Source organism: Pseudopipra pipra, chromosome 3 (genome assembly GCF_036250125.1).
Source record: "Pseudopipra pipra isolate bDixPip1 chromosome 3, bDixPip1.hap1, whole genome shotgun sequence".
Taxonomy (NCBI): Eukaryota; Metazoa; Chordata; class Aves; order Passeriformes; family Pipridae; genus Pseudopipra; species Pseudopipra pipra.
The window spans coordinates 112,522,530-112,545,975 of NC_087551.1; the positions used below are offsets into that span (position 1 = coordinate 112,522,530).

At 39.2% G+C, this 23,446-nt stretch overlaps 1 protein-coding gene across 3 annotated transcripts in view; it reads left to right on the forward strand.

Annotated features, from left to right (window-relative positions):
• Positions 1 to 15,102, forward strand: part of TFAP2D (transcription factor AP-2 delta) — a 52,321-nt gene extending 37,219 nt beyond the window's left edge. For all 3 annotated transcript variants that reach the window (XM_064650779.1, XM_064650778.1, XM_064650780.1), the window contains one exon: positions 9,452 to 15,102. In XM_064650779.1, coding sequence (XP_064506849.1) covers positions 9,452 to 9,671 — 220 coding nt within the window. In that variant the 3' untranslated portion in view covers positions 9,672 to 15,102. The remainder of the gene's footprint in view (positions 1 to 9,451) is intronic.
• Positions 15,103 to 23,446: the final 8,344 nt, after the last annotated feature.

Sequence of the window (23,446 nt, forward strand, 5' to 3'; positions counted from 1 at the left end):
AATATTAGCGAATAGAAGTAGTGCCAGGGCACAGGCATTTGCCAGCTGTGCTGCTCTTTATTTGCAGTATTTCTGGGTTTTTTTGCCTGGTCTGACTAACACTGTCTCAAACTATTCCTGAGCACAGTGGTGCATATAATGTCACTAATATATGTGTAACTTGAGAATTCATGGAAGCACCAGCCCTTATTACAGCCCAGTCAGGTGCCTTACCTGTGCTACAAATTTAGATTTACAGAATTCCAGCCTTATCAGAGCTGGATCATAAACCTCATGGGCTAAATGTTGGGACAGCTTAGCTTTCTAAGCATTATACAAGTGTTCAAGAAGAGGTGATACATTTTAGGGCTGCCCAAGCTGTCTTTCAGCTCTTCTGTGAGCTGAAAGGATTGGAAGAGACCTTAAAGATGGTTTAGTTCCAACCCCCTGCTGTGGACAGGAACACCTTCCACTAGACTGGGTTTCTATCCAGCCTGGCCTTGAACACGTTGAACAAAATTAATCCTGTGGGTTGTATCTGGCCTGAAAGTCACCACTTGAGTTATCCCATACCTAGTTTTCGAGGACAGAATAAGGACTAAGCCACAGGGCAAACAAAATCCTGGAAAAATTAATTTCTATTACTAAGTGCTGAGACTTTTCATCCAGATACATGAGCATCTCATTGTTGTCCTCTAAAGGCTGTCCTATAATGCCTGTAAAGGCATTTATCAGTTTGTTATAGAAGAGAGCAAAGTCAGCATATCAGTATTAGAAAAGAAATCCAAATTTTCTATAGCTTTAATGAGAAGTACATATTTTTCTCACCATTTGCTTCCAAAGTGGAGTGAGCTACAGGAAAGGGAGAGTTTGTGTACTCTAACTTTGCTAATGAAGCTAAAGGTAACTAAAGACATTCCCTAGCTTCAGTTTCAGAACCTTAGGGTGACTCACCTGATTGGTGAATCTGGAGATCTAGGGTCATTTTAGGTGTAAAAGGACATCCTGTCTCACATTCATCTGCTACTCCCTCAGTCCAAGCGTATTTTGTGAGTCCTGCATCACATCTACCAACCTTATAGATAACTTTAAACATCTCATGGTATCTCTGGCTGCATGGATTAACCTGTGTGTTCACTTTCCAACCCTCCTCTTGAAGCTGTTCCCCTTCGCAGAAGGAAGGTTAAGGCTGGACAGAGAATGAGCCCTTGAGTATCGTTATATCATATTGTAGTATTTTAAGTATCGGAATGTAGTGGCTTCTGCATCAAACCAAAGCTGGAGTTCTGCATCTAGGATCCTGCTTTATTCATTTTACACTTAAATCTATTGATAAAATACCAAACCAGACCTCAGTTTGTACATTCTCTCTTCTATTCCACTGTTATATCTGAGATTCATCCAGGAACTTGAAAGTCACACTGACATGTGTCTTCATGTCTTTGCCTTCATAACCTGCCCTTGCATCAGAAATTATTTGAGAGGTTTTTTTAAATTTTTGGCAGAATTTATTTTAGTTCCCCAAAATCTCATGTAAACTAGAGTTACCAGAAAACCCACCAAAAGTGACCCACGTTCTGTGCTGGAAAGCCAAAAACATAACACAAAAACCTTTCAAAGAGAAGACTTGCTGAGATCATACTTGAGAGATCTGTGTCTGTGTCTTGGTTTGTACCTAGAGACTCCTTGACCTCGTCAATCATCCTCTTAGTCTCACTTTCTTCACTTCTAAAATTGGGTATAGACATTTCTTCTACATTTGCTTTTGGGACACTTGTGTCTATAAGAATCTGGGGTGTTCAGAAATTTGAGAAATCCTACTAATGCCATCCATCATATAGGGAAAAATGAACACCCACCGATTACTGAAGCTGTATTTGATCCTTTAACTTCAAGGTTACATTTCATCAAGACACAAAATCACGCCCAGATCTTCTGTTTTATGTATAAAAGATAAAGACAGTAAAACAGCAAAGGGAAGACTACTTTCTTGTAAGTGACATTTCTTTCAGTGCAGAGACCTTATAAAAACAGACCAAAAAAAAAGCAATAGGTTCGGAATACCAAAGTTGGGTAATGAAAGCAATCAGCATCCTCACAGATTATTCTGTGTTCTGATTCATATCCAACTGATATGAAATACCCTTTCCATGAAACGGTTTGAGACAGGAGTTTTGTCTCTTAGCCTGGAGCTGTCAGCCTCCTGCCAGAGCCTGGCATCACACTGACGAGGTGACACAGAAAGTGACAGACAAGAAACCAGAGTCACAGACTTCGGGAGCAGCGAGAAAGTAACATCCTTCCTTCTGAAGGGAAGAAGGGACCAATGAAACGGGTTTTGAAGCTCAATGTGTTTTTTAAATTGTAACAAGGAGCCAAGCCCGAAGCCTTACCTGCCTTTAAAGATGTTCTCACCCCCTTTTATATATTTATAAACGTTCTCGCTTTTTTTACGCTTCTTTGCTTATCAGGAGGTAGAGCAGCTGCTGTCATAATTCCAGTCGTCTCGATTAGCAGCAGCCTTCTGTTGGGAGGCACGGGCTGGAAGAAGCCCGATGCACAGTGGAGTTTGTGGTGAAACACCTCTGGTGCCCTCTAGAGTTCCCTGATTTCAGGAGCTCTCTCGAACAGGCTTTGGATTTAGCTGAGGCAAAATGCTGGTGTCCAGTGCTGAGGCACCAGGAAACAACAAATTGATTCTTTCTCTTTTCTCTCTCTCTCTTTTTTTTTTGTTTAATTTTATTTTATTTCTTTTCTTTGTCTCTTTATTTACCACAAGTATTAGAGTGCCTTCCTCTGGGATTTTTCCCTCACTTCCTTTCCAAGGGATTCCTTTTTTGATCTTTCCATAGTGAGGTCTCAATCACCTTCTCCTACTCTGCCCATGAACAAAATCCTTTTGGAAGGGTGTGAATTTCTAATATTGCTTATGATTTTTATCATGAGTTTTATGATACTATTAAAGCCACAATTTATGGAGTCAAGAAAACAGATGAAAATCTGTTTTCTTTATCCACTTCATTAACAAATTAACAAATACATTCCATAATCATGGGAAAAGAAACAAATATACTTTCATCATTGTTTTTCAATCCAGTAGTTCATATTTCTTAAAACATTTAAGGAACTCTCACATTTACCAAAATAAGGAATCTTTGGTCTACGGCTCAGAAACACTCCAGAATATTGGATGTTTCAGATATGTCTTGGATGTTTCAGATGTTGCCTACACAGTCCTTCTAGTGTGGAAAATCAGTCCCAAGGTCAAAAATACACGGAAATTTGGAAATAGGGCACATCAGCTCTAGCACTCCCTTCTTACTTTCTCTGTTGCTTTTACACATGGTAGAAGGAGGTCCGTCTGCTTAGGAGGACAAGTGTTAATACACTTGTTTGAGTATGAACAGAAAAAAAAGATGAGGGCCTACTTTGAAGGCAACTTCTGTATGTGCTGTTTGCCACTGATCTATAAACTACTTATTCCTGTAGTATATACTGGCCACATTCCAACTTTACTTTGAATATCAGTCTAAGTTAGGCCTAGTGACCTTCTAAATGAGAGTTATCACAATTTAATTCTCTGGACAACTTTCACAGGACAGATCTTGAAATCAACAGAAGCACCTCAAAGTCAATATATTCAACTCTATCTTCAAATGTTACTTGTATTAGGGAAGAGATACAAATATTTTACAATTTCCTTTACAGCCATCAAAAGTCTTATCAGACCTTACTATCTGTCATCTGCTGTGAATTGTTGAATTTGGATAATCACTAAGCAGTTTCCACATTCAAAGTTCTGAGAAAGTCTGACCAATAAGTCAGACTTTGTCTTTGTCTTCATTATCATTGTTTTAAAGCTCTTATTTATTTTAAATGAGGGTGTAAACAATCAGTGCAGATGGCCCTTACCCCCCCACTGAGAGGGAAGCTGTTTCTTCTGCTGCCTGTCGGAGCTTCAGCAGCCTGGGGTGTGGAGGAGTCCTTGAGGTAGTTGCCAAATGAGACTCCAAGCCTTCAGGCACACTTGGATCTTTTCACTTTTAAGTAAGACCATCATTAAAACATGAGCAGACATAATTGCATCATAGCACTGGGCAGAATTGCAGGTCTGGATGTCCTTAAGCATCAGGATTCATAATATGTTGGCCTGATACTCATTGCCTTCTTCCTGCAGCTCTCCAGCACCAGACTCAGAAATTTCAGCCTTGCCTTTTAGAGCAATAAAGTTGGTTTATAGGAGCTGTAATGGGATGCACTACAAAGCTGAGAATGCCCAGAAGACTCCATTATGAAACCACCATGTTTAATTTTAGACTTATAAACCCAAAAGAAATTATTATAATGAAAGCAACTCCTTTCATAGGTGTGAAGCACACCAAAAATGAACCAATTTCAGCGTGAGCTCAATTAGCCTGGAAAGTCAGGCAGCTAAATTTGACTTTCAGGAAACACATTTGAATGCTTTGCCATTACTCTTCCGTCTGTCATGTCTGATTTAAATGTAAAATCAGATTTTCTCCCCAACTTGAAACTTACTTTCATCAGCAAAGGGAAATTAAACAACTTTCTTAGATTTTTCAAAGACTTTAACTTGCAGAGAAATAAAGTCCACCAAAATTAGAGCAAGGGGAATTACTGATAGAAATGTAAGATAAAGTAGAAGATAATATCTCTCGGCCTTTTTATGCTCATTACCTAAAGTGAAGCTAATAAAATACACCCTCACAGGAGCTTGGCAAGAAGGGGTGGTCAGAAATTTTCTATAGAATGGTTTCTCTTAATAAGCTCCATGGGAGAATTAATAGGCTCTGCGTATCCCCATCTGTGGAGAAGCATATACTCATCAGGAACTGAAAGTAGAGTTGCCATGAGACTCTACAGCATCATTTCACTAAAAAAGAGTTGGCTTTTTAATAAGAAATACAATGTTATATTGGTAAGAGCTGCCATATATCACTGGTAATTAAGAGGCTAAACTGGAAAGAAGATGGACCCCTTACTCATCCCATAAAATCCTTTTTTTCTATGAGCACTAGTTTTCAAACCACAAGTTTCATATTCTGCTCAGGATAAAGGAGCCATATCTAAGTGTTTCTATGTAAGCTGGATGTCTAAACTTCCCATGTAGTCAATAAAGATCTAGGGCAAGATACAGCTGAGCCTTTTTAGAAGCTATCAGGTATTCTATCAGTCCACTGCTGCTTTAAAAGGGTACTGTTCTCCTATAAACCCTCTGCATTATTACCTGTTAACCTGACATAGATATCTCTTTACCACAGAGCATCTCAAATATCACCCGACTCACATTTTTATTCAGCTTGACGGAGTCCTCAGTGTAGCCAGAAGGATGGTGCAGCTCATCCTGAAGGAGGCACATCCACTTAACATGCTAAATCAGTCTCCAGATTTCTCTGGCTGTGCTGAATGAAGTCCCAGGGCTCAGTTCAGTTGCATAAACAATGTGAGACGCACAGGGGTGACCTGCCAGTGTCAAAACACCTAAAAGCAAGGTGGATTTCAGTCCTATATCCTATTTAGCAAATCTGTACAGATGTTCCAGATGTCATGGGACATCTCAAATCACTGTAGATTATTATAGATAAGAAACTACCTTAAGTCCCCTTTGCTGGTAATGGGAGTTTAGGCACCATTGATGTAAATACCTACAAGTTGGTACCTACACTTACATACCTTAAATTTTTGTCCTATTCTGATATTTTCCACAGTCTTGTTCAACATTTCAGAACATTAAAGTTTGTTCTGACCCCTACAGATCATTTCTGAAGCAATCTCTGTAAGTTTTCAAGGTAGTATTCCCATTTTACTCTGCAGGGTGCATTGAGCTATCAAATAAACACTTTTGTTCACTTTTGTTCACAAATTGAAAGAATTAATGATGGAAGACCAGAAAGTTTCTTTTCAATTTAATCCTTTGATAAACTTACTATTTACTTTACCTTGTTGATCTCTACATCTCCCTGAAAGGAGGTTGTAGCCAGGTAGGAGTTAGTCTTTTCTCCCAGATAACAAGGGATAAGGGGAAACGACCTCAAGTGGTGCCAGGAGAGGTGTAGATTGGATATTTGGAAAAATTTCTTCACTGAAAGGGTGATCAGTCATTGGAAAAGGCTGCCCAGGGAAGTGGTAAAATCACCATCCCTCAAAGTGTTCAAAAATATGTAGATATGTTGCTGAGGGACGTGGTTTAGTGGTGGCTTGGCACTTGGTGGTTTAGTGCTGGGTCCATGGTTGGAATCGATGATCTTAGAGGTCTTTTCCAACTGAAAGGATTCTGTGATTATATGATTTGTATCTACTGGAAACAAATTATTTCAGATACTACCTACTTCTAAAATAAATAAACTAATTTCTTTTGCGTGCAAGATTATAAATATTTTTTTATGTGTCTCGGTGTAGTCAGTTCCCCAAATCAAGACCCAGAAGATCACACAAGCAGTGTAAAAATCTTGTAAGCTCCGTCACATTTTCATTTCTCTAGATTTAGGAAGATTAGAAAAGATGATAAAATGCAACACAAAATCTTGAAATCAGCTGACTCTTAAAGTGACTTGAAAGCTCTTAAAATACTCTTATTTGTATTTTACTTCTAGTCTAGTTTTTACTACTGTCAAAAGCATGACTTACAATGACTTACAATGGTGATGATGATTTTGATTTTTCTGGTGTGCCAGGCATTTCTAAAAAGAAAATAAAATTAAACTGAGGTATGTTTACCTCTTTTTTATGCTAAATTATAAAGATCCAGATATTGCTACAAGTCCAGGCTTCAAGTCCAAACTTCATTTGGTATTATTAATTGATGTCTGCAAAATACTCCTTGTAAATATTTAATCATCATTTTCCTCTCGTTAATAACTGGGGATAAACATAAATTCCTGCTTTGAAAAGTGCCTGGAGACTGATGGATAAATATTCTAAATGCAAGTTATTTTTTAATAGCCTTTTAGAGACCTTTTATAAAAGGCTGTGCCACTCCCAATCTGAAATGGGGAGATATTTCCAAACTGAGCTCTCATTTTGGTTAGGATTCACATTACTTTGGTGTCTTCCCCAGGATACCAGCTTTCCTAGCAAACAGGTTTCCCATGTCTAGCAGACAGATCACCCTAAAATACTTCCAGCATCCTGGCAGTTGTCCATGTCCTGTAAAACCTCTTTCCCCTTGGTCCTCACTTTTGCACTTTTTTCTAAAAGTGCTGGAAAGATTGAAAATCCAAAGAGCAGAGGAGACAGGTTGTCACTGAAGTGAAATGTTCCTATTTCTGGCCCACACATGAATTAAATTAAATTAAACCCTACATTAAATCAGAGTGGTGTGGTGCCCGAGACACCCAGAGAGACTATAAGGAAAAGTCTTAATTAGCATGGGATAGGAAATAGTTGGGTTTTTTTGTAAGAATCACTGTGATGTGGATTTTTATTTTTTCCTCTCACACAAACCAATATAAAGTATTGATTTCTCAAAACTGTCCACAAACTCAAAAATCAGCTTCTGTTCCTCTCGCTTTCTTTCTTCCCCGAGCAGAATTAGAATAACTCAAATTACTTCAATGGCATTTCTAATTTTGAAATAATTTTACATTTATGTTTCTAAACTAAAACTAAAAATCTGGAGGATTTGGATAGGGGTTTTATTTTTTTTCACTTACCACTTGTCAAAATGAGGCATTATAACAATGGGAATAGCTTGGTTGCCCATAGTAAGACATGCAATAAAACTTGAGTTTCTGTGGCCCTTACAGTACACATAATATTTAGGCAAATGGGATTGAATTCAGTTGCCTAAAAACTGGTCTCTAGTGCAATTTCTGATATCCTGAGGTAGGTGAGACATCCTACAGTGCTGCATCCAGCTCTGGGGTCCCCAACACACGAAAGACATCACCCTGTTGGAGCAAGTTCAGAGGAGTCCACAAAGATGATTAGAGGGATGGAGCAGCTCTGCTATGAGGAAAGGCTGAGAGAGTTGGGTTATTCAGAAGAGAAGAGAAGGCTCCAAGGAGGCCCTAGAGCCCCTTCCAGTACTGAAAAGGGCTCCATGAGAGCTGGAGAGGGACTTTGGACAAGGACCTGGAGTGACAGTACAAGGGGGAATGTCTTCCCACTACCAGAGTGCAGGGTTAGATGGGATATTGGGAAGAAATTCTTCCCTATGAGGGTAGTGAGACCCTGGTACAGGTTTCCCAGAGAAGCTGCAGCTGCCCCATCCCTGGAAGTGTTCAAGGCCAGGTTGGACAGGGCTTGGAGCAACCTGGGCTAGTGGAAGGTGTCCCTGCCCATGTCAGGGGGTGGAACTGGATGGGTTTAACTGTGATTCTGTGATCCACACAGAGATGGTATCCAAGAGACAGGACATGTGGGAAACTTGAACACTTCTGGATATGCAGGTGGAAGCCAGGCTGAACGCCCAAAACATCTCAAATCACTGCAGATACACGTGTGTGCACTGAAATCCTTCTCTAAACTGAAATGAGATTAGCCTACAATAGCTCTGCCTGGTAACTGCATTAACACTTCATTTCAGTAACTGTTAAGTGAAGAACACCAGTGAAATTCAGCTACTTTGCAGTGCAGGAACAACAACGATAAAAACTCAGTGTTATCTTGAAAAAAAAACCCCTTATTTCAGTGAAAGGTGCAACAGGATAAATCTATACCACTAAATTCAACACTACCAGGGCAGCATTGTTGGAACTGGGTTATTTTTGCTATTAGTCGGTTAGGATGGTCCATAAATTCAGCCTGGCTAAACTAACCCTGTGTGACACATTTTCTGGTCATTGCTTGGGTCAGGGTCTACTCCCAAGAGGCAGTTCAGATTTCACTTTGTTGGGTACTCCAAGAGCTTAACAGCATGGGTATGACCAAACCATGCCAGTTGTGCTGAGGGTTGGAGATTGTATCCTTGGCATTGCTGAATTTCCTGGTACAGATTCAGTCCACGTTTGGTCAGGTCATGTTCAAGAGCTAGAGAATCATAAAAATTGGAAAACACCTCCAAGATCATCAAGTCAACAAAGTTTGATCTAGAACTGTGAATTAATCACACAGAACTCCTTTTATTTATGTGAGAAAGGGGGAGCCAGACTTTCTGGGACTGGAAAATTATCAATGTTGAAGAGCCAAGGGCACGGATCCTCTCTTGGCTCCTCTGAAGTCAACAACCCAGTGTCAGTCTGCAGCAGCCGAGGGTCTGTCCCACGGTGTTTCAGAACTGAGGCTCCTTCCAAAACCCACCTTTGAAGCTGTATGCAGTCTGCTGTTTGGCTCTACTCCTTTCTTTTCTGTTTTTCCCACAGGTAATAAATAGTTTAGGGAGCAAATCTTGAATTTCACTGTAGCAAAATGAGTGTACTGTAAACTCCTCGATGAGCGCATTGATATTTATGTGCGTGTGTGTATTTCTTTTTCCTTTTTTTTGTTTCCCCTGTCTCCTTCCCATTTGCAGTTTGATCACTCATGGTTTTGGAACTCCTGCAATATGTGCTGCCCTAAGCACTTTCCAAACTGTTCTCAGTGAAATGCTGAACTACTTGGAAAAGCACACATCGCACAAAAACGGAGGAGCGGCGGAATCCGGCCAAGGACACGCCAACTCGGAGAAAGCCCCCCTGCGGAAAACTTCAGAGGCTGCTGTGAAAGAGGGCAAAACAGAAAAGACAGACTAGCTACATCAAACAGAATCTATTTCGAGAGAGTCTTGCTGCTGATATTTTTTTTAAATATATATATCATTGAGGGCAATTTATCTCCAGTGGACCAAATCCCAAAAAAGAAAAAAAAAAAAAAAGGGGGGGGGGGAAGAAAAAAAAAAAAAGAAAAAATCAAAAAAGAAAATAAAAAAAAGAGAAAGATTAAAACAGAGAGAAAGAGAGCGTGAGAGAGGAAAGTATTCAACCCTAAGAACAGCAGTGTACAGTAATTGTGTGATGAAATTGTCACTTTTTTAAAGTTTATGTTGCTCTAAACTGCTTTTTTGTGCACGTAGTATTTGATTGTTCTGAATGATACACTAACACTGTTTTTTATAAGCACTTCTGGACTTGGCTGAGGTGGCACATGAAATTTGAAACACTTTCTTCTCCGGCTGCAGAGTTAGGGTCAGTGCATCAGTGGTGGGACACGCAGTTCCAGCATCCTGACTTTGCTTGCAGGCTGGACAGATTGGAAGAAGGGCTTCCTCTGATCCATCGGAAATGCCTGATCTGCTCACCATTGGGAAAACAATATGGAAACCTGGCAAAAAAAGGAATTCTTGGGTCATGGGACAAATGAACTGTTCTGTGTTGGGGGCTGCTCATCCCCACATGGGAATGTACAACAAAGCTGCGCTGGAATGAGGCCAGAACCTGTTGGGGATCTGTCCTGGCCATTCAAGCAGCAGCTGAAGCATCTCTTGTGAAAAGAGCATGGCAGACTAAAACAAAACCAAACCTTGGTAGTTTCAGTGAGAGCCCCAATCCCTCTGTGAACTTCACTTTAAATGACAGCACGGGCTTCTGTTTCCTGTTTTCTCAGCCCCTGATCCCACAGCACTCTGCCACACCCGGGTCTCTGTTCAACACGCTCAGTGCAGGCAATTGGAGTCACCTTTTGTGTTGCCTTGATTTTATAATGCTTTCTTTTCCTCAACAGCTTGTTTCTGTAGCTTTATTGTCTTTATAAATCTAGCTGAGGTGCAGAGGTCTAACAGAATCCAGTCACTGAAAATAAAACAAAAACAGAATGATAAATAAGACAGATTGACTTAGTCCACAGCAGCTTAGTGGCAATAACCTTACTAATGTGCTTTTAAAATATTCCTTTACCACCTGCCACTCATCCTCACACAGAAAATATGGGACTCATAGTTTAAGCTCAAAACTCTTTGAGTCAAGGGAATTTTTCCAGTCACATTCTAACTCCTTCTTCAACAAGACCTTTATTCCATTCCTTTTCTTGTTTCTCTGACACTGCTTTATTGAGAGAAATAGGAAGGAATGGCTTTACAGGGAGAGCTTAATGTTTTCCATCTATACTCTATTTAAGACCAGCAGAACCAGACCTTTTCTTCCAAGGGACAATTCAAGTCTTTCTTGGTAGGAATGGTAGGAAATAATATAGTTGTCCACAAGCAAAAGTTTAGAGCCATTTGTGACGTTTTAGGCATCTAAGACAGCCAGAGTTTTGTCAGATATGACATGAAATCTATAGGAGAACTGGACTCACCTGGAGGAGGAGCCGGAGGATCCCAGAGGCAGCACTAGATGACTACAGGTTTCCACTTGACTTGCATGCCAAGTGTTTAGGACAGATAGAAGGGATCATCTGGAAGTGCCTGTCATTCTCCACAGATAACAGTTGGAACGTAACAGTGGCATTTTGCCTTGTACCTCACTACAAATGGTCTAATCATCCTCCTCTCCCTAAAATCAGTGGAGAAAGAAAGGCACTTATAATACCCAGAGTATCTCACCTCATGGTGATGAGGAATGCCCTGAAAGGGTGTACTTTCCTCAAGTAGGTCTATATATATAAAGGAGGCCAGTAAAGGACAAAAGCTCTCTACATTTTAGCTTTCTAGAACTTAGCACAAGTTACACCTTGGAGCATCAGCTTTAGACTAAACCTGGGGGCTGTAACAAATATCCAAGGGTGTTTACAGCCATGATGTGAGGAGTCAAGCTCAATTAACCAGGTCATTCTCACCTTCCAAATGCATAGAAGGAAATATATAGTGCTTATGGTATGATGCTGTTCCTCTGGAGGTCAATAAGGACATTGCCATCACTGTGGGAAAACACCATAGAAAATAAGGAGTCTCTGTTTGCTTACACAAGGAAATCTGGGGGAAAAATCCTATGTTTTTGCCCAAATTTGTCCTTGCTCATGGTAGGTAGGCTTAGATACCTACTCTAGTGCTATCCAGGCACCATCCACGCATTAAAGATATATCTCCATTAAGGCTTATCTCCATTAAAGGTGTATCTCCACAGGACTCCATCTCCTTAACACACTAAGATCAGATAAGTGCCTCAAAAAACTTAAACTTTAGTGAATGAATTTTTCACTCCAGTGCTTCTGGAGAAATGCTAAAATCAAATGAATGATCCTCAGTGGTGTCTTCAGCAGAAACATTGTAGAGCTGTCCTAGAACATGAAATACTTGCATGCCAAGGTAGGTAACCATGATTAAAAGTGAAAAGGAAACTCATTCTGCTTTTTCTATTGCCCAAACTGAGGGATTAAAAAGGGGAAAATCAAAATTTGACTATGTCAGATATGCAGATTTGCCACATGAAAATTTGCTGTAAAACAATTTAATTGCAAACCTCTACTTCTAGATGTGGATAAATTTAAATTAGATTTTGATGGAGGGGAAAAATATAAGAAAAAAGTTTTTAACATCCTTTTCAGTTTTCTCCACCAAAAATATCAACCTTCTGGAGATGGAGGAAAGACTGATTGGACAGATTAATCTGTGAAACTGTTGGGAAAGAAGCATTTTATTACCATCAAATTAAAATTTCTAATATTAGAAATAATATGCATACAGCATTATTTGAAATATTTGCCTCTTCAGGACATGGTCCAAAGTCCCAACAATAATTTATTTCAAGACTTACGTCTTTTGCTGTTACATAATCACTATGAGCCCCTGCTCTGCAGGCAACAAATTATTTTTGACCTGGATTACCCTTTGATCTATTAATATTAATATTAAATCTGAGCATTCTTCAAGCCCCAGAACTTCTACTCTGTGACTTAATGACCCCTGTATATTTTTGGTAAGTTTTAATATAAATCTGATTCAACCTGATTGAACTGCTATCTATTCTTACCATTAAGAAGCTACCTGTACTTACATTCCAAACTTTCTGGTTTTTCCCATAGCACATTTTAAAAGCAAAATTCTTTTAAAATGTAGCTCCAAGTCTGATGACATTCATGGGCTCTCTGTTTTTTATTTTTAATTGCACTCAACAATTTTATTAAGAGAAAAATTATTATTACTGCCTTTTCTGCTGAACCATCAGAAAAGTTTGGTGTCAAAATGCCTTTAGTTTTTGAAATTGGGACTTTCAGTGTGGTTTTAAGCAATGAGTTCACTGATTTTCCTGTTAAAATCTCAGCCTAGATTCTCATCCATTTATATTCCCATGTTGTCCACATGCCCAAGTTCCCATGTTATGGTTTTGGGGTTATTTTTATTATTTTCTTAGTCCTTGTCTCTGTGGAAGTCTTTCCATCTCAAAATGCATTCATGGATTAGATTAGCCTGCAGGAAGGGCACGATTTGAAGTTAGTGGGTGCTCACTGGTGGCAAATTCAACTGTATTTGTACCATTTTGACTTAGAAATTTTCTGACCCGAAAAACAAAAAAAAGTCTTCCTTTAAGAGATCATGGAAGTGTTTATTCAATGTCAAAACCACCAAAGGAGTACAGAAAAGTATCCGAAGTTCTGTGGCCAGGACAATGAATCATTATGATTTTTGAACTCCAAAAATTGATTCAAATCCCAAGTTCTGTCTGAGTTGGATCCTGTTGTACTTCAGCCCATTGCTCAGCTCTGTATGAGTTACACCTTTCTCACCACAAATCTCAAAACCTTTTAAGTAGTTCCCTGAATTATACTCCTTATCCTAATCCCTGACACATTGGCTCAAAAAGTCTGGATCCTGATACTTGGATTTATTAGCAAATTGCTCATGGAGTGAACAGAGTGATAACCACACACCTATTTTTGTGGAGCAAGGTGTTACTCACTGTGAGCACAAACAGTTCATGTGTTGACTAAGATTAGAAGGTAAAAGTCTGGCAGAGCAGGAGGAACATTCCCACCCCCAGCCTCTGCCCTAAGATTTGGTTCTCTGTACACACAGTCCTCCTTTAGTATCATTGTATGTCAGATATGTGGAGTAAAGGCAGAGTTTTATCAGATGATGAGAATTGGAACAGAGTTCATGTGGCCTATAAAGGGAAATGACCACAGACATGCAGTGATGACCCTGCCACCCACAACTGAAGACTGTCAAGAGTTTTGTCCTTCATGCTGCCATCTCTAACCCTAACTCCTTCTGGGTGTCATTCTGTTGCCTTGGAGAACTGGCACAAGGGGTGAATTTGGACCTTTCATTTACTTCTTTTTTAAAGATAAGCTCCAACATTCGTTGGGAAAAGACTTCAGCTCTCCAAATCAACATGGAATCTGCTCTTTTTGAAGCTTCTCTGTAACTTTTCCTAAAACCAGAAAAATCTGCTCCAAAGCAGGCACAATGTATAGTCCTTCCAAATCCTGGACCTCTGTGTAAATATTTCCCCAGCTCATCTCTTCCTTTCAACATGACTCAGTGGCACAGGTGCAGCTCACAGTTTTGCAGACAGGCTCCTGAAGGGCTGTTTATTGTCCCAAGAGCCAATTTCTCTAACTGCTACTTTTTGTTTGTTTGTTTGTTTCCTAATACCAACAAGCAGTTTTGATCTTAGATATCTTAGGTGTCCAAAAGGGCTTCTGGTGAATTCCAAGGTCACTTGACTTTCGTTTATCCTTTGGAGAAATAGTTCTTCTGCTTTAGTTCTTTATTTTAAGGATGAGAAGAAACAGCATTAATAGAAGACAGAAGCCTGCAACACAATGGAGAATCAATAAACATGATTATACAGGAACTGTATTTATAAAAATATCCTTTGCTTCTGTCCTCATTACAGGTTGGACAGGAATTCACATACAGCTGTGTGGGGAATGGGGGAGGAAGATATAGTCATTTTCCTTTGCCAGGTAAAGGTCATTTGGAGAGGTCTGATCTTTTTTATTGCTATTCTTTTCTTTATTTTGTACAATTAATTCTGTTCTGTACAGCAGCTGTTGTGATTGTATTTAAATGTGAGTGCGCACTTGGTCACCAACAAACGATGTCCTATTTATTGGTTTGGGGTTTTGGTTTGGTTTGTTTTGTTTTTTTTTCCTTCCACTTAAGTTAATTTATACTTCAGTGGTGAAAACATAATCTTTTATATTTCTATTTCCTATACAAGCTACCTGTTTTACATGAGTCTATGAGGATAATGACCACATTTGATCAAGCATTTCACGGCAATAAAATCTATGTTGATTTAACCCTGATTTGCCTGGTGCTTCAAAACAGTTTCCATCTCTGAATAAGTCTGGTTCCCAACTAGGAACCAGATCTATTGCATTGCAGGACCTAGAACTTCCATCCAACAGGTAAGACATACAAAGCAGAGAAACAACAACAATATTATTCCCATATTACAGCAAAGAAATCAGTTTATTCAGAGATTAAATTTGGGATTTATCCCACCTAAATGTGGCTGGATTAAATAGCTATCTCATCTAGAATCTCTTAACCAGATGTAATGCATGTGTGTAAGAGAAATATCTAATGCAAGGCAATTTGTATTGTCCTAATGCAGGAATTCAAGCTGACTGGGATGATTTATATTAAATTAGTGGTAGATTAGATTAGTAAAAGTAGTAGGAATCCTCATATCTATTAACTCACAATGGAAACAACCTAGAAAGCTTGCTAACCTTTGATATTTAATATTTAGATGCCCTCAGAGATGCCTTGCCCATGACTGCATGGAAAGTCTGTGACATCACATCCATATCTCCACCGTATCAAACTAATTATTTAATTTTCTCCCTGAAAACTTCCAGCATTTCCTTTTCAAGTCCTACTTCAGCCAGGGGTTTTGGCTAATTGCCACCGCTTCCACTCCAGATTTTTATTCCAGTGTTGTGGCAAAAGGTTAGATCCTTCCCAGACAGAAACAAGAGTCAAGAAAAAAGCCCTTATGTGTAAATGGTATCCTACTTTAGGTATGACTTAAAGCAATTCCAGCTCAGAGATTTAATCAAACTTTCCAAAACAAATGGATCTGAACATTTTAACCAAAAAAAAAAGTGTAAAAAATATATGATTCTTAAAAGCAATTTTCTAGACATAGCCAGTTCCAAAACTGTCTGGGACTCTGATGGCAACCCTTTATTCTGTGTTATTTCAGTGCTTTCTGAGTAATTCTAGACAACAACACACCAAGGGCAAAGCTGCAGTGGCAGAAATTTCAGAAGGGTTTCAGGTGCAAAAGGAAATGGGTTGAGAGGAAGTTCCCACATATTTAAACTTGTTTTATCCAACCCCCCTGCCCCATTCCCTAAAAAGAAATGAACTCTCGATAATTAATATCACCCCTCTAACCTTCAGGGAAGTACAATATTCCAGTGTGACAGTGAATTCCTCTGATCAATTCTGTATGTGCTCTTCTCCAAAGTCAGAGGAAACACAACTGTGACAAATTCCTCAGTATGTTAAATACAGTCACATGAGAGGCTGCCTCTCCTATCTCTCTTCACTTTGGTGTGTAAATTTTCCACTCACTCCATTAAAACAAAAAGGAGACAATCCTGTTGAGACTTGCAGAGGTGCAGTGCCAAAATACATGTCAATGTACACAAGTAGCCTCTAACCTGTAGACACTGCAACATACAGACAGATGAAATGGAGAAAAGTAACAGGAAAAAATTAATCTCTGTCGGATTTTATATGCAAACTGCATAAAGAGAGCTTGGGAAAATTTGCATTCGAAGTGAGTGACCAGGCAAAATAAAAGATCAAATCTATAGAATAGTGAGTGCCCTGAACTCCTGGAATTAACAGAATTGTTAAAATTTGTATAGAATAATGGTAACATTATTCTATGATTCAACAGTAGAGCTCTCACTTATGTTACAAGGGCTGGGTGCTCATATTTTGCTGAAAAGTACAGTCTAGTTTCTAGGTAGGCACCAAAAGACTGAACTAACAAAATCTAACCTCTTAACTGCTATTCAGGCTCACCTTTTCATTGAAAGACATGAATAAGAAATTAATGGGAACTTCAAGCCTTAATGGAAAGGGCACCATGCTCTGGGTAAAGTTTATGTTGTGGGGTTTTTTAATGGAAAGATATTTGAATTAGTGATATATAAATGCAGTTCCTGAAGCAACTCAAAATGTCAAGATTTGGAGGATAGCCCTGTCTAACCTGCCTGGCTTCCCATTGATTCTCTAGAAGGACCAAGGTTTTACAGCTTCACTATATCTGTCAATCCCTTGTGCATGTTTTGAATTCTCAAGGAAACCTGAAATTGTGCTAAACATCATCTCTCAGTGGTAATAAATGTACATTACAGTCTCTACATGCTGTCTACAGGAGTAACATTTTGGTTCAATGGTCTGCACAGAGGAGCTGGGGTTGTTCAGCCTGGAGAAAAGGAGGCGGAGAGGAGATCTAATTGCTCTCTACAACTACCTGAAAGGAGGTTGTAGTGAGGTGGGTGTCTATCTCTCCTTCCAGGAAATAAGTGATAGGATGAGAGGAAATAGCCTCAAGTGGCATCAGTGGAGGTAAGATTGGACATTAGGAAATATTTCATCACTGAAAGGGTGGTCAGGCACTGGAACAGGTTGCCCAGGGAAGTGGTGGAGTGACCATCCCTGGAAGTGTTCAAAAAACATGTGGATATGACACTTGAGGACACTGTTTAGTGGTGAACGTGGTGGTGGTGCTGGGTTGATGGTTGGACTTGATAATCATGAGGGTCTTTTCCAGTCTTAGCGGTTCAATGAATCTGTGATATAAAGTCTTACACACATGTAGTGGCAAGAGGATGAGTCCCATTACTGTTCTCACCTGGAGCTATCTGGTTTTCACGTGTGCTTTTTTTAATTAATGAGTGTATTTAACACAAATATTAATGAGCCACTCTGGGCCATCATTATGACCAGCTAAATGAAGGTGTTATCAAAGCACTGAGCCCTTGCCAATTAATATGCAGTGTGAAGCCACTAATAAAACTACGCAGAAAATTAGGACTAGTCAATAGAGAGCATATTAGTGGAACTGGATGCTCTGTGAATAAACTGCTAGAAGCCTGCCAAGATGTTATCTCCTTATTTGTCAAATTTGGATCTGGGAAATGAGTGGGAAAACTTTCCCTTGAAAATTACCTATGAAAATAACACAGACAATTGTGAAAATAACAATGAAAAATGAGCACACAACCCTTTATTCACCAAATAAAAATCTTACAGAGTGAGCTAGGGAAAGGTGTGTCAGGAAAACAGCTTAAAGAATAACGATTTTGAATCAAGTAGAAAGAGATTATGTTGGTGTTTCTCTCCCTTTACGCCTATCAATTAAAACCAAAACTAGAAATTCTGTGTGGCAAAACCACTTTTGAAAACTGCATCAGGAGAATGAGGTGCTCGTGGTGGCACCAAGAAAAAAAATCTTCCCTGTCTGATTAAGGAGCCACATACGCTGTGGCAGCACAAGCTTCTGTGAACCCGGTCTTGTCATTTTGTAACAAATTAATAGAGAGATACCACTGGGTTTTGCCTGTTTTCATTATTACCACACCTTTAGTTTTTAACTCCCTTTAATCTGCCTTTCACTGAGCCCTTAACCAAAACCACAACTTTGTGCAGGTCTCTAATTTTAGACTCAGAAGTCAGATATGAGTTTAGACCAGTTGGTTGGAGCAACTCCATTGACTGAAGAGGAAGCCTAGTTTGACTAAATGCCTAACTTTTCAACAGAAAGGAACTAAAAAGGCACACTAAACTCACCTTCAGTTAAAATTAAATGAGAGAAATGTCTAATTACCATTATCACAGCTCAGAACTAAACTGATGCCGTTGAAGAAAGAGTTGCAACAACTTTATCTGTAGTCCATCCTGTCCTCTAGTTTTTCAGGTTCAATTCATCCAATAGATTGGAGATTGTTTTCAGTTACAGTCAGTTTGCTGGTGGTACAGCCCCTGCTCCAGATTCTGCACTGTTATTAACCTGCTTAGCTGACTCAAAGTTGTTTGCCCGAGGAAAAAAGAATCAGATCACCTCAAAAATGGTCACTGCATAGACAAGCAAGAATTCACATCTGAAGAATATTCCTCATGGCAACCAACAGGTTCATAGCAAAACTACACTAGTGGAAAACCAAGCAGTCACAGATGAAGTTATGAATCATTTGGTTCATTAGTTGGTTGGGGGTTTTGTGTTTTCTTTTTTCATTAGTGCTGCTAAACAGTGCTTAGACTGATCTCTGGCCCTGTCATGGCACCTGTACAATTAAACTTCAGCCACAAACCAGACAGGGAATGGTCTCTAGACTGTGCTGAAAAGGTGTTTCCACCAGATAACCAAGGATGTGGTGGGTTCCCTGACATGTGGTGTCACCTGCAAGACAAGCAGCAGGACCAGATGATCTATATGCTCTTTCAGCTATTTCAGTCAGCAAAAACAATATTGGGGGCAGTGAATATATTTCAGTCTTTATTGGTACATACTTCAGCTCTGTGTATACTTTTTTTAATTAATTACCTGCCAAATCTTTAGCCAGATTCTATTCATTACTCATTCAAGTAAGATGATAGAAGATGGATTTTGACTATCCAGTCTCAGCTGCTATTAGTAACTTCTGGGTAGCCTTTCTCCAGGAGTCTGTAATCTCAGCTTTCATAAGCAGCTTCTTGCCATTTACCTGCTCCTTTCAAGTAGTTGATTATGTTTCACTACATAAAATGTTCCTATCAGTCACTTCTGACACACAGATCATCTTGAACTTTGTGCAAAGTGCAGTAAAGACAGCCTGCCCTCAGGAAGGTCATTAAAAACATTCCATAAAATATCTGCACATAATTCAGATCAGACAGATGTGCCACTGCAACTATCAACCAAGACAATATGGTAAGAGCACTAAAGATGAAGCCAAAGTGAGAAGAAATCAATCACTCATTAGCTCTTGGATTAAGGTACACTAGTCTTTTTCATTTTATAATGTAAAAATAAGGGTTAAAGAATTATGATCTGGATCTCCTGTAGCTCCTATTTCATACCTGTCAGCCCCATATTTCAGGGAGTCTTGTCAGGATCAGAGGAAACCTCAGTGATGTGGACATCCCCAGGCTCCAAGACATTCATGTGAAAGGCTGCATCAACTGTAGCTGCTGAATGACTCTGTGATCAAAGTAAGAATCCCACCTTGTAGACAAAATAAAGAACTATATTATTCAAGTGATAATGGTGTTTGTCAATCAAGACGATCTGTTCCATCAAATAATAGTAATAATAACCATACAGCCAGTCTATTTATATTCCAAAATGCTAAAGATTTCTTCTCATTTTAGTTGTGCTCTAAGAATCCCTGGGATGAGAAAAAAAAGTCTAATTAATTGAATAATATTTAAAGATGATTATATAAAGTGTATCTGCTATTTAACACAGTTCAAAATGGGCTTTCTTCTATCTCCTCTAAATGCCAGTTCAAAGGGAACCTCCTAGTTTCTTGCTTTCACTTAGTTACAGAATACCCCAAAACAGTGATAATTCCTTTTATTTTCCAATATCACACTACATCCTTGATTTTTGGTACCCAAGAACTTTGGGGTTGTCTTAGTGACCCTATTCAGCCTTTACTTGAGTCAATAACAAAGTCACCATGGACTTCAATAGGGCCAGGACTAATTCCAGAGAGCTCTGTTTATTAGCACTATATTCCCCCTTATTCTATAGGACTTCTTGTGTTCCTCACAGATATGAGTCTGAAGAGCAATACAGCATGGTTTCTCCCTTCAAAAGAGGTGATTGCATCCAGATTGCACAATAGGAAAGGTCTCTCTGATATGTGCTACCCCTTTTTCCCCATGCTTGGGAGACTACTATTTAATTCAAGCCCACACTTTTTCAGAAGCTGTTCTAGCACTAGAAGAGTGTGGGAGATCAGGAGAAACTGAAGAGCAGTGCTCAAGCTGTCTGCTATTTTACTATTCCTTCATGATTACCCAGAATTCCCATTCTCAAAAATAACACTGACAACAAAACTGGATTCTCTTTAGCCCCCAAAACCCAAGTGGCTGTTCCCAAACATCTCCTGTCCCACTAAAAACCTGCCCTACAAACCCCACTGTATGTCCGGCACACGGCTGGGCAACATTCAGCTGCTTCTAGGAGGAATACCAGGAGTCAAAAGAGTCCATATGTAATTACTGATCTACAAATTTCAATGTGCATTATCTGTATATTTTAGAGTTGTATGTTATCCATGCAGAATTTTCTTTCCTTGTGTTTCAGTTTCTGCTCTGCAGAGAACATGCCAGATCAGTATAAGGAGTTGTTCTGATTTCATACCCATGTTGAGGGGACAGTGTGGCACAAGGAGTGGAAATGTTTCAGCTTTTTTCTGGTGATTTCTTTTTCTTACATCTAACACCTGCTGGGTTTTTTTTCAATATTCCATCTGAAATCACAGAAAGCGATTGTTTCTGGGTTCATGAGATTTCAAAATGAGAAAAAAAGTCCTATTTGTTCTGCAATACTTTAATTTAAAAACGTGTTCAGATTTGACTCTATACACATAAGTACATGGGAGAAGATTTAATAGCAGGTATCAGTGCAGTGCAATAATGGCATTAAACTAGACCAGCAGGTTCAGTAACCTCTCACAGCAACTGTTACTAATCCCTCAGAAGAAGAAAACAAATGCTATGGATACAAACAAAGGAATAACTTCATCTGTGGTTGCTCAATATTTTACAATATGACAATTTGAGGAGCTCTCAAAGAAATGATCACATGTCTGGAAAATAAATATTTCTTTTTTTATAACTTGGTGAAGCATTGAAGACAATTTGTTGCTATTTTTTTTAAAATATGAACAGAAAAATCCACATAATTAGATGCTTAACAGTCTGGCATCAGTTCTGTTCCCACTAATGAATTATCTGACTGAGGACTCAATTAATAAAAAAATTAAAGGAGGATAATATAATTAATACTAATCGATATGAGTTTACAGAAAATAAATGTTGCAAATGAACTTGTTTTTCTTCCTTTTAATGAGATGACAAATTTTATTGTGTTCTAGAGCATATTTAACTCACAACCACAGCAATGTTGACTACAAATATAACAATTAATCAAAATGTTAAATGGATTAAATGGATCTAAAGTTATCTATTTGAACCTGAAATGGATGAAGAAGAGAGAATAATGACTAAACATATAAATTTCTAATACATATTTAGGTTTCAGTTCCCACCATGACAATAGTTTATCTTCTCATCTATGAGAATAAATAATACCTATTGATGACAGCATTTGTAAATGACTGAAAGATTGCAGCAAAACTGGTTAAGAAATAAAATGTACCATGATCTGGATTTTTCAACAAGCTGGATGTCAGTAAACAAGTTATTAACAGACGAAAAATGAATTTGTATATCTAAGAAGAAAACACATAATTTTTCCCTTTGAGATGGCGGAGTCTGCTTAGGAAAGCAGCAGCTCTGAAAGGGAACTTTTGTTTTTAGGGAATGATACACCAAGTATGAACTTGAACTTGAGGGCAGAAGGCCAGGAGTGTCTGGTGTCTAAATAAACAAAAGCACTACATAAGCACTAAATAAGTACTAAAAGTACTTATTTGTAAGGTCACAGATGTGAAGCAATGGAACATGGAATAATATCCTCCTTTTTTATATATCCCTTTCAAAAAAGCTGCTGGTGAGCTGAATAAAGTCACGTTGCACCACTGATGTCAAGCCAAAGCACTGTCTGAGTCTTTACTGAAAATGACCTGGGGTCCTCATGGACACCAAGCTGGGTGTGAGCCAATAGCATGTCCTTCCCACAAAGGGGATAAAATGGTATTCTGATCTGCACTGGGAGTGTTGGAAGCAGATGGGAGGTGACATTCTCCTCTAATGAGCACTGATGAGGCCATACCTGGAGTACTCCATCCAGTTCTAGGCTTCTCAATACAAGAGGGACATGGATAGGCTGGAGAGGGTCCAACAAAGGACCACTGAGGTGATCAAGATTCTGGAGAATGTCTTATGGGGAAAGGCTGAGAAAGCTGTGAGAGTTTAGCCTTGAGAAGAGAAGGCACGTGGGGGTTTTATCAATGTATATGAATCCCTGAAGGGACAAAGAGAACAGAGACAAGCTCTTCTCAGCGGTGCCCAGTGACAGGACCAGAGACCACGGGCATCCTCTGAAACACAAGAGGTTCTTCTGAACATCAGGAAACATTGTTTGACTGTGAAGGTGGCCAGGCACTGGCAGAGGTTGCCTGGGAAGGCTGTGGATCTTCCCTCCCTGGAGATATTCAGAAGTCATCCAGACGTGGTCCTAGGCAATCAGCTCTAGGTGGCCCTGCTTGAGAAGGGATGATGGACCAGATGACCTCCAGAAGTTCCTTTCAACTTCAACCATTCCATGATTCTGTGAAGTGTAAGGGAATCTACCATATGATTAAAGACAAAACAAGCTTAATTTATTCATCTTAATAAAAAGGTGATTCACAGAACTGAAAAAGGTTAACAGATACACCCAACTAGAAGATTTTACTGGTTTAACATTTGCCTTCCACAAAATCCAGAATGGAAAACAGATTT